Below are 17,085 nucleotides of genomic sequence, written 5' to 3'. Positions count from 1 at the left end.
ACATTATCATTTTAAAGAGCTACATTATTTAACAAAACAGTATTTTCCAAATGACTCATAATGATGTTACAAAAGCATGCACAGGTAACAAAGATCTACTCAAAGTGCAAGATAGACAAATGGATTTTAATGTAATAGGGTAAGAAAAGTTCACTGATATGTTCCAGACTCCATAATACAACCAGTCTTTAAGAAACTACCACTGTCAAGTTTTGATATAGTATCAGAGTTTGGGGTATGGAATCAATAAAGAATACTAACAATTATCTAAAAGGGTTATTAAATGGGTGCCTGAGTAGCTCAGTGGGTTAAATTAAAGCCTCTGCCTTCGGCTCAGGTCATGATCCCAGAGTCCTGAGATAGAGCCCCACATCGGGATCTCTGCTCAGCAGGGAGCCTGCTTCTCCCTCTCTCTCTGCCTGCCTCTCTGCCTACTTGTGAACTGTCTGTCAAATAAATAAATAAAATCTTAAAAAAATAAATAAAAGGGCTATTAAAATACTCTTCCATTTCACAACTATACATCTGCTGAGGCCAAAGTATCTTCATATATCTCAATCAAAACAATATATCACAACTAGGTGAATGCGAATGCAAATATGAGAACCAGGATATCTTTCATTAAGCTCAAGATTAAATAGATTTGCAAAAATATAAAGCACTGTCATTGCCACCCATCTCACTATTTTTGGTTTCATCAACTGCATTGATGCCAGCAGCTGGGACAGCACAAGAGACCATGCCAACGGGTCTGGTGCACCCAAGTTTGGCCCAGCAAGGTCCCAGCACAGCAGTGGCAACAGCATCATAGGACTGGGTGTGGTGTGAGGTCAGCGGCAACAGGAGATGGCATGTCTGCAGTGCATTAGCTCTCAAGATGACGGCATCACACAGCTGGTAGCAACATACAAATCAGTAACCTGAGTGGTAGATGTCACCCGCAGGAGCCAGAAAAAAAAGCATGAAGTGACTGTTTCATGAAAACCAAGATCCTTAACTTAGTGAATTCAGGGGACCATTCCTAGGAACTGCATAATTGCTAAGGGTGAGTAGTGGTAAGGTGGTAGATATTTGAGATCCTATAAAAGCAGGTGGTTGGGCGCCTGGGTGGCTCAGTGGGTTAAGCCGCTGCCTTCGGCTCAGGTCATGATCTCAGGGTCCTGGGATCGAGTCCTGCATCAGGCTCTCTGCTCAGCAGGGAGCCTGCTTCCATCTCTCTCTCTCTCTCTGCCTGCCTCTCCATCTACTTGTGATCTCTCTCTATCAAATAATTAAATAACATCTTTAAAAAAAAATAAAAAAATAAAAGCAGGTGGCTAAAGAAATAAGAGAATACCCTTACTTTAACTCTAGGTTGGGGTACCCCAGAAAACATGAGTACTATACCTCTCGGCAAATCCATCCTTATGAAAGAAATCATGATGGAGGAGTTCAGCACAGAAGGGTCTTTTGTCTGGGTCAATATGTAAGCATTTCTGGAAAAACAAGGAATATACACAACTCATATCAATGATAAACTGCCTACATTTAGATTCCTAAATATAGAAAAATAGAAAACTGGGGTATCTGGGTAGCTCAGTCATTAAGCATATGCCTTCAGCACAGGTCATGATCCCAGGGGTCTTGGAATCCAGGCCTGCATCAGGCTCCCTGCTTAGTGGGGAGTCTGCTTCTCCCGCCCCTCTGCATCTCCTGTCCCCCTCCCCCACTTTTGCTCCCTCTCTCTCTCAAATAAATAAAATCTTTGAAAGAAAAAAAGAAAGAAAAATAAAAAATTACAATTTATAGTCAGCAAATTTTAAAAGCATATAATAAATGATAAAGAGAAAAGAACAAATTTAGACAATGACCACCAATGGTTGCTAAATCACAAAAAGAAAGACTACCAGACATTTTATGTCTCTAGATGGAAACATACAAATTTCTGATGTAGTCTTGTAAAAGTCAATCTGATTCTGATCAAGCTCTAGTTCTATTATGAGTTTATAAGAAATACAGGAAACAGAGGACCATATTAAACTATACTCTGTATAAAATTCTAACGGTCAGGACACCTGGGTGGCTCAGCCTCTGCCTTCAGCTCAGGTCATGATCCCAGGGTCCTGGGATCAAGCCCCTCATCGGGCTCTCTGCTCGTCGGGGAGCCTGCTTACCCCTCTGTCTCTGCCTGCCTCTGTCTATTTCTGCTCTGTCTGTCGTATAAATAAATAAAATCTTTTAAAAAAAAAATTCTAAGGGTCAAACAACCTACTTTCTTTATCAAATAAGTGGCAAGATTTAAATAAAAAAGAAAGGCATGAATATGAGCTTCTACATTAAGATATATCAACCAGTTGTGATCTACAGACATCATGTACACCCTAATTCAAACTATAAAAAGAAATTTTGAGAAAATCAATGAAACTTTGAGCATTGGCAAGATGTTTTATAATATTGGGGAATTATCACGAATTTTTAAAATCTAAAGGCCTTGCAGAATGGAAAGGAAAGGGCCTGTTCTGTGTATATTATTGTGCTGGACACTTTATGCAGATTATTTTATTTTAATGCAGGTCTTGTTCTGATTTATTGGAACCACTTAATGCCAGAAAAACGGAAGGAACTCCATAAAGAGCTTTAAGCGAACAAGAAAAGCTCTACAAATAATTAAGGAATTTATAAGTGAAATAATATAGTATCTGGGATTTGGTTCAAAATACTACAGAAAACGAAGTTGAGGAAGGTGAAGATAGGTAAAAGATTGTCAAAAGATTATTAATTGCTGCAGCTAGAGGATAAGTACATGAAGGTTCATTGTATTCCTATATTCTTTCTACTTCCTTTACTATATCTGAAAATTTCCATAACAAAATTATTAAAAGTTATATAATTATATAGTAAGGGACATAAATTGAATAAAAGTTTTACTTTAATTCCCTTTAAATATCTATAGACATCATAAAGTTGGTCTCAATAAAAAATGTTTGAATCTGCTTTAAGATTATGCAGAAAAGTAGAAATTGTTCTAAAAACATAATAACTTTATAAGCTTACTAAACTTTTTTTAATGAGTTATTTCAAAAATTTAAGAAGCAAAAAAACCTTGAGAAAATGTCACAGGATCCTGGTGTTTCAGATAAACTGTACTTACTTTATCAATACTCCAGGACAGTCCTTATAAACAAGAATTTTTTGAGCTAGCAATTACAAAGGTCCAGTGAGAATTTCCCTAACATCTTTCTCAAAGACAAAGCAAAGATGATGATCTTTTATTTTTAAGTTCACTTCATTGAGCTTCCCAGGGAAGGGGGCTTGGGAATACGACACATATGGGCAAAAGCCTCTCTAACAAGGCAGTACCGGTCATGATCCTATGCCTTATATTTTAATATTTTGCTACTGCTTTACCTTTCTTTTTATTTCCTTATCCTACTTTTCTTCTCTTTTCCATTTGCGTAGGCTTACATTTTAAGTGTTAAGCATATTGTTGTGAGGATGTTTTCACACTTACAACATGCTAGATAGCAACACTAAATGGTTTCTTAAGCAAGTTTTTCAGGTCTTTCTCTCTGAAAATCACCCTGCCAAATTATTTAAACTCTTTCTTTATGTACAAAGATAAAAATCAGGGGCGCCAGGGTGGCTTGGTCAGTTAAGCGTCTGCCTTCAGCTCAGGTCATGATCCCAGTGTCCTGGGATCAAGTCCCATACCAGGCTTCCTGCTCAGATTTTCTCTCCCTCTGCTACTACTTCTGTTTGTGCTCTCACTTTCAAATAAACAAATAAAATCTCTTAAAAAAATTAAAATCAGTAGAAGGGCACTTGGCTGGCTCAGTCAATGCAGCATGCAACTCTTCATCTGAGGGTTGTGAGTTCAAGCTCCAATATGGGCTAAGAGCTCATTGGCCAAAAAAAAAAAAAAAAAAAGAGGCAGGGGTGCTGACCTCATGGCTGGTTCAGTTGGTAGAGCATGTGTCTCTTGACCTCAGGGTCATGAGTTTGAGCCCCATGTCAGGGGTAGAATTTACTTGAAATAAATTAATTTAATTTAACTAATTCAATATTGAAATTATTAACCTAAAAGATCAACTAGACAAGACAACCAAGACTCTACGATATAAATTCACTGTAAGAAAGTGAACAGTACAATTACCTTTGCTAAATCTATCACAACTTCAGAGAGTTTGGGATAACGTCTTTCAAGAGGTTCTATTTCCTTGATTTCTGGCAACCTTACTCCAGCAAACACGGGATTTTTATAAAACAGCTCCTGATGTCTTGGAATGAGATTACCTGAAAGTGGGAACAGCACACATCTCTGTCATTGCACATCATGATAAAAAGAGCAAAGAAACAGATAATGTGGAGTGGATAAGAGTAGAACACGGCTTATGGACTTGGGGTGCTTTCAATACCCAAATCAACTGAAAACTGTGTTCTTATGGTGGTGGCACCTAGCAGGCTTCACAGTGGTGATGACACAAGTTAACTCAAGAAAATTAACATTCTTATCTCAACCTACTGATTTAGAAAATTCACAAGCCACTATGTATAGAACTGAAATCATGAGGGAACAGAGAAAAAGCACAAGGACATTTTATAATTTTTTAGATATAAGTACCAACACTTCATTCCTAACAACAAAGCATGAAGTGCTGTCCAAAACAAGGAAATTTTATTAGTCATATGATCAGAATCGAACATAGATAAATCAGTTCCACCCTTTAAGTAGAATTCTAAATTCAGATTAAATTGTTTTAATTTTTTAAATTAAAACTGTTTTAAAATTTTAAAAATCTGATTTTATAACTGTGTCCAGGGTCTGATTTGAGCACTTTTCATCGTCTTCTTCCATTTTGATACCTAATCTAATATAAAATATGAAAATTCTGCTGTGAGAACCTAGTGTATTGTTTATTGAATTTCTACCTGGGAAACTGAAAGTCCAGTTGTTAAATAACTCAAGTATTTTCCCATTATCTCCATTTTCCAAGTTCCATCTCCCAACATAAAGCTGATATTTCAACAAATGTGAAAAGAATTTGATAGTCTAGCTTTAAAATTCTGTTCAAAGCACTAAGATTAAACTACCTAGGAAGTCTTTGCGTCTCTTCATTTGAAGGTGAGGATGACGGTACCAGTCATTACATGAACTGCTTGCTAACCCAAAGAAAATAAATGATCATTTGCATCCCCTACATGTGATATATTGAGTGCAAAAGTGCAAAGAAAATTCTGTCTTTGCTCCTTTCTTTGCGGAGAGTGTGAGAGGAGGGTAGAGGCAGCACGCATGAGGCTGCATGTCAGATAAAGCAAAGCCACTCTGAGAATGAATTAATACAGATGGGGGAGATTTCCCCATGCTCCCTCCTGCCACCTAAAACACGTATCATCTTGAATATACCAACAACTTGTAAAACCAGTATGAGCAAAAACATAAGGGAAAAGCCTTGAAAATTTAAAATGCAGAGGTATAATCTTACCTAAACACATCATAATATGATATAGCTGATCAATATCAGAATCTCCAGGAAAAAGGGGTTCCCCCATGAGCATTTCCGTTACCAGACAACCAATGGCCCATACATCAACAGCCCTGGAATAAAAGCAATGTGGTATAAAATCCGGCATCCCACTACATTCACTGTGACTGAATCTGTCCTGCATATTACTATTTGGCATTTTTGGTATTGAGAATAGTAGTAGTAAGCTTCAAATTACTCATAAAAATACATTTCCCTATAAACTTAAAGTACTAATTCCCAATTTTACCCAAGTTAGATCTCCAGGAACTTCAGTTATTTGACTTAAGAGGGAAAAGGCTTCTGGAAAGTCAAAGTCGTTATTACGTGTACTTTATTCTGGAAGTAAGCCTTCTGGGTTTTCATTCAGAGCCTATTTGTTCTTGGTTTACACGTAACTGTAGTAAGGTTGATCATCTATCCCGCCATACCCTGAAAACAGCGTATCAGAGGTTGTCGGAGACACATTCAGTAACAACAAAGAGAACTGATAGCTAACTGGGGAAAAAATTAAAAAACCGTCTTAAAAATCAGTCACAAGAATTTAAAGAAGAATATGCTGGTGTCATTAGAGTAGGGACAACTACCTTGAAATTTAATTTTTTAAAATATTTTATTTATATATTTGACAGAAAGTGCACAAGCAGGCAGAGCGTCAGGCAGAGGAAGAGAGAGAAGCAGACTCTCCACTGAGCAGGGAGCCCAACAACATGCTCCCAAGACCCCAGGATCACGACCTGAGCCGAAGGCAGAGGCTTAGCCAACTGAGTCACCCAGGCACCACTACCTTGAAATTTCTTAGGGTCATAGCTGAATTATAAAATGGTACAGTGGCGCAGTCAGTTGGGCGTCCCACTCTTGATTTCAGCTCAGGTCATAACCTCGGCTCAGGTCATGATCTCAGGGTTACCAGATCCAGCCCTGCATCGGACTCCCTGCTCTGCACAGAGTCTGCTTAAGACTCTTTCTCCCTCTGTCCCTCCCCCTTCTCTAAAGTAAATAACTTCTAAAAAATAAAATAAAGTGGTATAAAAGCTACAGTATAAAAATAAAATGAGAACTCAGAGTAATCAAGAAAATATTAAATGATGTGTGCACTGAAAACACAGAAAGTACAGAAAACATTTTAGGAAGATTTCTACCCAAAGGAGTAAAAGTCACCATCCCTTCTAATCTGAAGAACTCATTCATGCAGGTACTTCATGTTTCAGAAACATTTCACTCAATTATGATTCTACCCTCATTCTTGCCAACTCCAACGTGTCTCATTCCGACAGTGTCAGACTTGCCCAGTCAATGTTCTAAATGTATCTATTTCCAAGCCGCTGTACAAAACAGACCAGGTATTCACCTTTATTTCCTTACCTTTAAAATAAAGTATGTTTTCTCCAACTCATTGCACAAAAGACATTTAAAGGGGAAGCACCAAAAAGAACAAGTCACCTTATAAAGCTCCCTAAATGCAAAAATTCCTTTCATTGTTAGAGGGATCCTTTATTATATTAGAAACATATTCCATTTTATCAAGAAAAACAGTGTTAAATCGGCCCTCCCGGCTCCCCCACCCCCTAGCTGATGTCTTACTTGCCATACTTGACATCACCGACCAATAGCTCTGGAGCTCTGTACCATCGGGTCGCCACGTAATCCGTATAAACTTCCCCGGGGGCTGCCAATGTTCGCGCAAATCCAAAATCACATAATTTGACAACGCCAGACTGTGAGACTAATATATTCTCTGGCTTTATATCTCTGTGTATGATCTAAGACAAAAAACAGAATATGACACATATGGGCACATCGAGTTAAGCAAATCATTTTTTGAGCACCTGCCATGTGTACTGTACTGTTTTTGTCCCTCTCGTGAATACAAATAAAAGCATATGAAATTGTTCCCAGCTTTGAAGTAACTGGGACCTGGCTAGGCAAGAAAGGACACTCACGCTTGAAATTTCACTTAAACAATCAAACATATTAGATGAAACATTTATTACTAGATACCAGATCGATTGTTCTATTAATGACTACTCTCAAGACTAAAAGAGTAAGGCTATCATTGAAGACTAGGGTGGTCATGGAAAATTTTTATGAAAGGGGTCGCTTCTAAGGTAGGACTCTGATTCTACGTGCAACCTGGGTAAATACAGAAATGGAAGGACGATCTGAGTGAAGGAGAGTAAAAGAGTGAAGACCAGGGGCGCCTGAGTGTCTCAGGTGGTTGAGCATCAGGCTTGATTTCGGCTCATGTCATGATCTCAGGGTTGTGGGATCCAGCCCTCTGTCACACTCCCCACTCGGGGGGGCTCTCCCTTTTCCTCTATCTCACCTCCCCTTTCTCTCTCTTTCTCAAATAAATAAATAGGGGTGCTTGAGCGGCTCAGTCATTCAGTGGCTGCCATTAGCTCAGGTCATGATCCCAGGGTCCTGGGATCGAGCCCCGCATCAGGCTCCCTGCTCAGCGGGAAGCCTGTTTCTCCCTCTCCCTCACCCACTCCCCCTGCTTGTGTTTTCTCTCTCACTGTCTCTCTGTGTCAAATAAAGAAAAAAAAATCTTCAAAATTAAATCAATCAATCAATCTTTTTTTTTTTTTTTTTTTTTAAAGAAAAATGCTGAAGAAAAAAATAGATTAGGAAACTCCAGGGAAATGTTTTCCTAAAGTAAAGGTTATGTACTAGGGAGGAAGACTGCCTCAACTGCCAGCCTGGGAAGTCTGAGATTGTGCTAAGACTTCCCAGGGAAGGGGCGCCTAGGTGGCTCGGTTGTTGGATTGTCTGCCTTCGACTTGGGTGGTGGTCCCAGGGTCCTGGGATCAGCGTCGGGCTCCCTGATCGGTGAGAGGCTTGCTTCTCCCTCTTCTACTTCCCCTGCTTGTGTTCCCTCTCTCACTGCCTCTCTCTCTCTCTGTCAAATAAATAAAATCTTTTTTTGTTTAAAGATTTTATTTATTTATTTTCTAGAGAGAAAGAGCAGGAGAGAGAGAGCAAGTGAGCAAGAACACAAGCGGGAGAACAGCAGAGGGAGAAGGAGACACATGCTGCCTACTGAGCAGGGAGCTCTATGTGGGATTCAGTCCTAGGACTCTGGGATCATGACTTGAGCCAAAGGCAGCTGCTTAACCGACTGAGCCACCCAGTCATCCTTAAAAATATATTTATTTTAAACTCTTTCAGAGGACAAAAGCAACCTGCTATTGCTGAGCATTTTGCATAAGCTACCAACTTCTCTTACATCCTAGACATTCGTGGTGAGGTCACAGGATCAGCCCCACAGCTACTACTAGCATTTGTTATTTATCTACTCACACACATTTAAAAATATGGCAGAATCAATATATTGAGTTATTTATTTTATACTATATTTGTAAGTGTCATTTCACCTAGGGGGCTTTTATATGATTCTCAAAGGATATAAAATTAGGAGCGCCTGGGTGGCTCAGTCCTTAAGCATCTGCCTTCCGCTCAGGCCATGATCCCAGGATCCTGTGATGGAGCCCAGCGTCAGGCTCCCTTCTTGGACAGAAGCCTGCTTCTCCCCCGCCCCCTGCTTGTGTTCCCTCTCTTGCTGTTTCTCTCTGTCAAATAAATAAATAAAATCTTTTTAAAAAATAGATATAAAATTATGATAGACTATAGGGTAAGAGCAGGGATTTTCATACTTTACAACTAGGATAGAGAATTTGAACTTAAAATTTGTGCATTTCACCCAGCAAATGTTACCTAGGGGGAAAGAAAAAAAAAATAGCAAAACTCTAGATTAATATTCATACCTGAAGTATTCAAAGTTGAAGTGTACTGATATCTGTAACTTACTTTCAAATGCATAAATTAATAAGACAGGTTAATGGGTAAATGGATGACTAATGCAAATATGGCAAAATGTTAACAAGTATAGAATCCTTGTGGTAATTATATGGGTGTTCATATACATGCTTTCAACTTTCAGTACAGCCTAAAATTTTTATAGTAAAATATTGGGGGAAAGACTCCATGTTATTATGAAACATGAAAATTGGCAGTATCAAAGTAACACGTTCATTTCAATTACTTTATTGGTCCAAACTTCAGGCTAGGCAAGTATCTCATGAAGTGATGGTATCTGGTAAGTTAACCATTGGCAAAGTAATTATTTAAACTAAATACTTACATTGTGACTGTGACAAAATCCAATTCCATTAATAATCTGAAACAAATACTTTTGAACCAGTTGGTAGTCTAGACCATTAGGAAAGAGCTCCAAGTCATCAAGAACTGTATGGTCAACAAATTCAAAGACCAGGTACCATCGTTTTTTTTTCTTACACACTTCCAACAAATTCACCAGATTTTCATGCCTCAGTTGCTGTTGTAAAAAAAAAAAAAAATGCAAAATTGTTTTTACAACATTGAATTATTTAGCAGTCACTAAAATCTTCATGTAAGAAAAATATATAAATAAAATTTATAAACAGTATAAATTGTTAAAAGCATATTTTGGTTTTTTACTTATAGTCAAAAGGCCATACTTTCCCCTTCTCCTATCAAGGAATACAATTAAACTGATGAGAAAAAAATGTAGCTCCGTCTTTGATGAAACTAAGCAGGATCTATGACCCCTATCCACAACAAACAAGGTGGCACTGCCAAATGTAGTCAAGATCAAACAGAAGTTTATGAAGATACCAAGAGATTGCCTGTAGCTAAAGAGCTGGGGAGAGCACAGTAATCCAAAATTGGTGACATACCCTGAAAAGGGAAAAACAAAACAAAACAAAACAAAAACAACTCCTTATTTGATAAAATAGGAACAAGATTTATGGGCTGTTAGTGAAAGCAACCCTAGAACTGAATGGTACCAAAGAGCAGCAAGGAAAGGAGGCCTGAATAATCACACAAAAACTCATTTGCTGGAAGCAAATCTCTTGGTGAGGCCAAGTAGAAGGCAAAACAACTCATTATGAACAAACCAGCAAATGCAAGTATAACAGAAGTCAATCCCACAAACCAGGATTGCATTGTAAGGAACATCATTGGGAACCATGGTGGAGTCCTGCTAGCCTAGAACAAGATCACAGCTTCTCCCCCAAATGAAATAGTCCAGGAAGGGCTCACTTTGTTACAAAATAAGAAACAATAAAAAAGAAAATAATCCAGGATCTATTCAAAGATACTCTAAGAAAGAAATGGTGGCTGAATACTCATTAGAAAATGTTGCCCCATTCAAGGGAAAGAAACTACTAGCACACAGCCCTGAAAACCTTCAGTGAAATAATGATCCAGGAAATTTATACCCAATAAAATTGTCTTTCACGTAAACAATGACAATGAAAAATTTTGAACATTAGCAGTAAATCCATTAGTGCAGGACTAAGTCTTAGACAAATGTGGACATCAGGGTCACAAAACAGAAAGTGAATATTTAAAACTTAATAGGGCACAAATGATATTACTAAAAAATTTTGAAGAAAGAAGAAAATGCAAACAAGAGTGTATGTACGCTGATTTCCTTGTCAATGGGTCAAAATTATTTTCAAATTGAAATTTTAAATTACAAGGCCTAATTACAAGTTACATGGTAACACTAAGAGAAATAAGATGTCTTTGAAAATCAAATGAGTGAGTGGGAGAGAAAAGGAAACAGAAACATAATAATTAGTTTATAAAGGATTACATATTTTATATAATGCTATAGTTATGAAAGTAACAGATAGTAAAAAATACTAAAAATAAAAATAAAAAACAGTAACAAATAATTACAAAAAGTAATTTCCAAGTTATCAAAGGAAACATATCCAGTATTTTAAAAATAATTCAGAGTATATAGAAAAATAATCTTAAAGGTGTACTAAAACATCATAATACAATAAATAATAATAACAAATATTTACATACTCTTTACTATGTTCCAGACACTATTCCAGCACAAAAACCCTATGAAATAGGTACCATTATTATTTTATTTTACAGATGAGGAAACTAAAGCACGTAGAAGTTAAATAACCTATCCAAAGTCACACAGCAATAACTGCTAGGAGGCCTCTGTCTTTTCCTAAAAACACTTCATTTTTGTTTAGTTCCTTGTTCACTTCCAGAATGTCTGCAAAGGAAGCACACCCAGATCTGCAGCTGACTTGAATGCAGAATATTTAGATTTCTTATTCTTAACCACTAAGCCATACTGACTCCTTTTTTTAAAAGATATTATTTATTTATTTGAGTGAGACAGAGAGAGAGAGTAGGAGAAGGGAAAGGGAGAAGCAGACTTCCCACTGAGCAGAAAGCCCAGTGCAGGGCTTGGTCCTGGGACTCTGAGATCATGACCTGAGCTGAAGACAGATGCTTAACCAACTGAGCCACACAGGCGCCCCCATATTGACTCTTAAAGGGGAAAACAATGAAAACTAAGACTGTACTTATCTGTTACATAATAACTCTAAATGGGCTAAACTCGCCTATTAAAAGATTCCAGATTGAACCACAAAGCACTTTCCAATATATCACTGGTTAAGTGAATTAAGGAGTATCCATACAATGAAATAAACTGCAGCAATTAAAAAGAAAAATGTAGGGGCACCTGGGTGTTTTAGTCAGTTAAGAAATTGGGGAAATGTGGGGTGCCTGGGTGGCTCAGTGGGTTAAAGCCTCTGCCTTCAGCTGAGGTCATGATCTCAGGGTCCTGGGATCGAGCCCCATGGTGGGCTCTCTGCTCAGTGGGGAGCCTGCCTCCCCCTCTCTCTGCCTGCCTCTCTGTCTACTTGGGATCTCTGTCTGTCAAATAAATTAAAAATATTAAAAAAAAAAAAAAGAAATTGGGGAAATGTGTTGCCAGTGGACTTGCCTTGCAAGGAATGTTAAAAGAAATACTTTAGAGAGAAGGAAAATAATATAGGCCAGAAAATCTGGTCTACATAAAGAAAGGAAGAGAATCAAAGGAGTAAGTGAATATTTTTCTTATTCTTAATTGATATAACAGATAACAGTTTATTCAAAATAATAATATGAATAATGTATTTGATCACATGCTTATGAATATATCTTCTGTATATAAATGCTTAGGTATGCTTATATAAAAGTGAGATGAATGGCAACAATGGTACAAGAGACAGGATGAAGGAATTAGGATTACTTTATTATTAAAAATCATTCATATACATGTGAAGTGGTATAGTGTTATCCAAAAGTGGATTTGGATTAGTTGTAAACGTATGTTGCAAGTTGTAGGTTAAGTACCAAAAATAAAAAAGTTTAAAAGGAACTATAACTGATAGGCTAAGAAAGAAAAAAAATGGAATCATATTAAATTTTCAATTACAACCACAAAAGGCAGAAAAAGAGTGGAAGACAAAAGCAGAAACCAAAACAAGGGCAAGAAATAGGAAATAGTAATAAATATGATAGAGAAGGTATGTGCTATAGTGAATACTGTGAAATGTGTAATGATTTGCGGACTGGTACCCCTGGGGCAAATAATACACTATATGTTAACAAAAATAATTTAAATAAATAAATAAATATATAAGGTAGATATTAAAACTATATCACAAAATAGCCAATTTGAACATCAAGGATCTAAATATTCCAATTAAATGATGCAGAATGTCAGAGTGGATCAAAACACACAACCTTACTATATGCTATCTATTAGAACTACACATTAAGGGGTGCTTGGGTGGCTCAGTCGTTAGGCGTCTGCCTTTGGCTCAGGTCATGATCCCAGGGTCCTGAGTTGGAGCCCCGCTTTGGGCTCCCTGCTCACCGGGAAGCCTGCTTCTCCCTCTCCCACTCCCCCTGCTTGTGTTTCCTCTCTTGCTGTGTATCTCTCTGCCAAATAAATAAATAAAATCTTAAAAAAAAATAAAGAAATACACATTATAAAATGTGTATAAAACACATACAAATGAAAAGTAAATGGAGGGAGGGTACCTGGCTGGCTCAGTCAGTAGAGCATGCAACTCTTAATCTCAGGGTTATGAGTTCAAGCTCAGTGTTGGATTTAGAGATTACTTTAAAATCTTTAAATAAATAAATAAATAAGGTAAATTAAATGGATGAAGAAAATGTACATACTAAGCCAAAGAAAGCAGGAGCAGTTATATTCCAGACTAAACCAAACTGCAAAGTAAGAAAAGTTATCAAGGATAAAGAGGGCATTTCATAACGAAAAGGTGTTAATTCTCCAAGGAGACATAATAATTCTTAACATGTATGTGTCTAACAATGGAACATTAAACTATATGAGATAAAAATTGATAGAATTGCAGGGAGAAATAAACAAAACCACTATCATAGTTGAAACTGCCAACCATTCCTCTCAGAAATACACAGGCCCAACAGGTAAAAAATCAGTAAGGACTCACAGTTAAATTCAGCAACACCATCAACCAACTTGATATAACTTGACATCTACAGACTACCCCAAAACAGAATTTACATTTTTCTCAAGTTCAAATGGAACACTCACCAAGAAAGACCACATTGTAGGCCACAAAACATACCTTAACAAATTTAAAATAATAGAAATCACACAATGTCTGCTCTTGTAGCATAGTGGAATTAAACTAGAAATCAACAAAAAGATAACTAGAAAATTCCAAAATATATGGAGACTAAACAACACACTTCTAAAATGAAAACACAGACTAACAGTTCTACCTTCCTCTTTCTCTCACTCTTTCTCTGTGCTTTTATTTTTAAAAGCTGATGATTACCACATTTGGTAGGGGTCCGTAACTCAAAACAACTGTCCTATTGAGAATTCTTACAAAGTTAAACAAAATATTTTTAAATCCTCTTAAACAGGGGCACCTGGGTGGCTGGCTCAGTGGGTTAAAGCCTCTGCCTTTGGCTCAGGTCATGATTCCAGGATCCTGGGATCGAGCCCCACATCGGGCTCTCTGCTGGGCAGGGAGCCTCTCTCTCTCTCTCTGCCTGCCTCTCTGCCTACTTGTGATCTTTATCTGTCAAATAAATAAATAAAATCTTTAAAAAAATAAATAAAATCTTCTTAAACATATAAAAGAGCCAAGAAGACAGTAAGGAATTACTGGGCCAAAATCAAGAACAAGAGAACTCAGAGAGTTAATTTCAATACTTAAGCTGATTTTGCCATTGACCAACAGGTGTGTAACTGAGCTTGGACTTTTGTGGCCTGTTGGGTCTAAGAGGGAAGGAAAAGTCAAAGTTCAAATGCCTTCCAAAGGTGGAGTTTCTGAAGCCCAGTGCAAGCTGGGCCCCTAAGAACTATATCTTCCCCAGTAAAAATGGACAGAAATGAACCAGTCCCCAGTAGGCTTCACTTTAGCCTCAAATTATTCCTAAAAAATGTTTCAAATAATTTCCAGTGAAAAATCAAAGACAACCAGGTATAAAAAGAAATGCGATACCACAAATAAAAACTATAGGGACATAAAGAAAACCAAAGCAGATACAGCATGAGTTCAGATATTAGAATTATCAAATAAGGGGCGCCTGGGTGGCTCAGTGGGTTAAAGCCTCTGCCTTCGGCTCAGGTCATGATCCCAGGGTCCTGGGATCGGGCCCCACTTCCGCAGGGAGCCTGCTTCCTCCTCTCTCTCTGACTGCCTCTCTGCCTACCTGTGATCTCACTCTGTCAAATAAATAAATAAAATCTTTAAAAAAAAAAAAAAGAATTATCAAATAAAGCTACTATGCTTAAAAAGAAAAAAGTCAACCTCAAAAAATTGTGGGAACTTGAGGCACCTGCCTGGCTCAGTTGGTAGAACATGTGGCTCTTGATCTCTGGATGGTAAGTTCGAGCCCCATGTTGGGGGTGGAGTTTAAGTAAGTAAGTAAATAAATAAATACAAAAAAAAAAAAAAAAGGAAAGCTTAAAAAAAAATGGGGTACCTGGCTGACTCAGTCAACAGAGCATGTGACTCGATCTCTGAGTTGAGTATAGAGCTTACATAAAAATTTTTTGAAAGAGCTTGAAATCAGGGGTGTCTGGGTGGCTCAGTGGGTTAAAGCCCCTGCCTTCAGCCCAGGTCATGGTCTCAGGGCCTGGGATGGAGCTGGGCATTGGGCTCTCTGCTCAGCAGGGAGCCTGCTTCTTCCTCTCTCTCTGCCTGCTTCTCTGACTACTTGCAATCTCTGTCTATCAAATAAATAAATAAATAACCTTAAAAAAAAAAAAAAAGAACTTGAAATCAGAAAAAGTGATATAGAAGACTTAGAACCAAATAAAAATTTTAGAACAGAAAAGTATAATAATTTCTGTTTACAATAACAGTAGACTAGGTAATTTATAATAACTCTCATACTGAGTACACATAGAAAAGCAGGACAAAAATATAAAACCACTGTTGTAAGGAATAGGAGAGATAAAATAATAACGAATATCTAGACTAGGATCTTGAAGACAGAGACCCAGGGAAGTAAGCCAAGCAATTAGTTATTTTTTTTAAAACCCTGGAAACATACAATTCAGAGAGAAGATTAAGAGTCTGAGTGGCACTTTTGATAGTCTTATGGACTGAGATAATAGCATTTGGGGTCTGGAGGCCATCAAGGTAGAAAGAAGGGGTACAGCCTGATGAGACCCCTTCCTACTTTGGGTTGGCCCCAAAAGTCCACAAACTATAATGCTGAATAATAAATAAGCATTGTCATGGACCACAATTCAAATTCAAATAATGCAAATTCCTCAAACTGGACTGAGATGATGGTACAATGTTAGGTTTCCTGGAGTACGCTCAAGAGCCACATAAAAGCAAGTGTAATTCCTCTCAGGGGAAAGATAGCATCCAGAGACTCAAGCTATGTATACAATTTTTAAAAATTAATACAGGCATATCAAAAGTTAATTTAATAAAAAACCAAGAGAAAAAAACAAACAATAGAAATAAACATATGGGAGATCCAGATAATAGGTACTTAAATGAAGACTTTAAAAAAGACAAAATAGTCAAAAAAAATCACAATAAAGAGTTTTGGCAGCAAAATGGAAACTAAAAAAAATCCAATAGAAATACCAGAAGAATTGAAAAATACATCTTTAATTAAGAAGTCAATGCTTAAGTATAAAAGTACATTATAGGGGCGCCTGGGTGGCTCAGTGGGTTAAGCCGCTGCCTTCGGCTCGGGTCATGATCCCAGTGTCCTGGGATCGAGTCCCACATCGGGCTCTCTGCTCAGCGGGGAGCCTGCTTCCTCCTCTCTCTCTGCCTGCCTCTCTGTCTACTTGTGATTTCTGTCTGTCAAATAAATAAAATCTTTAAATAAAAAATAAATAAATAAAAAAAAATAAAAGTACATTATAAACAGTAGGTTGAAAAAGAATTACTGATTTTGAGGATAGGTTGGAAGAAAATATCTAGACTGAACCAGGGAAAAATGAAAGGCTGGAAAACACAGAGAGTATAAGAGACACATGGGGAAAATCTAATATATGAAACTAAGTTCTTAAATGGAGAAGAGAGAATAAGACAGTAGCAATACATGAAACAATAATAGCTAGGTATTTTCTAAAAGTGACAAATGACATTATTTTACAGATGCAAGAAACATAAATTCAAGGTAAAAAAAAATAGGGAAATTAACCCCACATCGAGGCCATTATTACTAAATTGCTGAAAATCAAAGTCAAAAA

The 17,085-nt window shown here is 37.4% G+C and overlaps 1 protein-coding gene across 2 annotated transcripts in view; it reads right to left on the bottom strand.

Moving 5' to 3' along the window:
• The window catches only part of CDKL2 (cyclin dependent kinase like 2), a 46,774-nt gene that overhangs the window by 13,889 nt on the left and 15,800 nt on the right, over nucleotides 1–17,085 (bottom strand). For both annotated transcript variants that reach the window (XM_059159054.1, XM_059159053.1), the window contains exons 3-7: nucleotides 9,646–9,840; nucleotides 7,086–7,264; nucleotides 5,463–5,575; nucleotides 4,133–4,272; nucleotides 1,387–1,475 (exon numbers count right to left, since the gene is read on the bottom strand). In XM_059159054.1, the coding sequence (XP_059015037.1) occupies nucleotides 1,387–1,475; nucleotides 4,133–4,272; nucleotides 5,463–5,575; nucleotides 7,086–7,264; nucleotides 9,646–9,840 (716 nt within the window). The remainder of the gene's footprint in view (nucleotides 1–1,386; nucleotides 1,476–4,132; nucleotides 4,273–5,462; nucleotides 5,576–7,085; nucleotides 7,265–9,645; nucleotides 9,841–17,085) is intronic.

The sequence above is a fragment of the Mustela lutreola genome, chromosome 1, assembly GCF_030435805.1.
Source record: "Mustela lutreola isolate mMusLut2 chromosome 1, mMusLut2.pri, whole genome shotgun sequence".
NCBI lineage: Eukaryota > Metazoa > Chordata > Mammalia > Carnivora > Mustelidae > Mustela > Mustela lutreola.
This window is presented reverse-complemented; position numbering and strand designations above follow the sequence as displayed.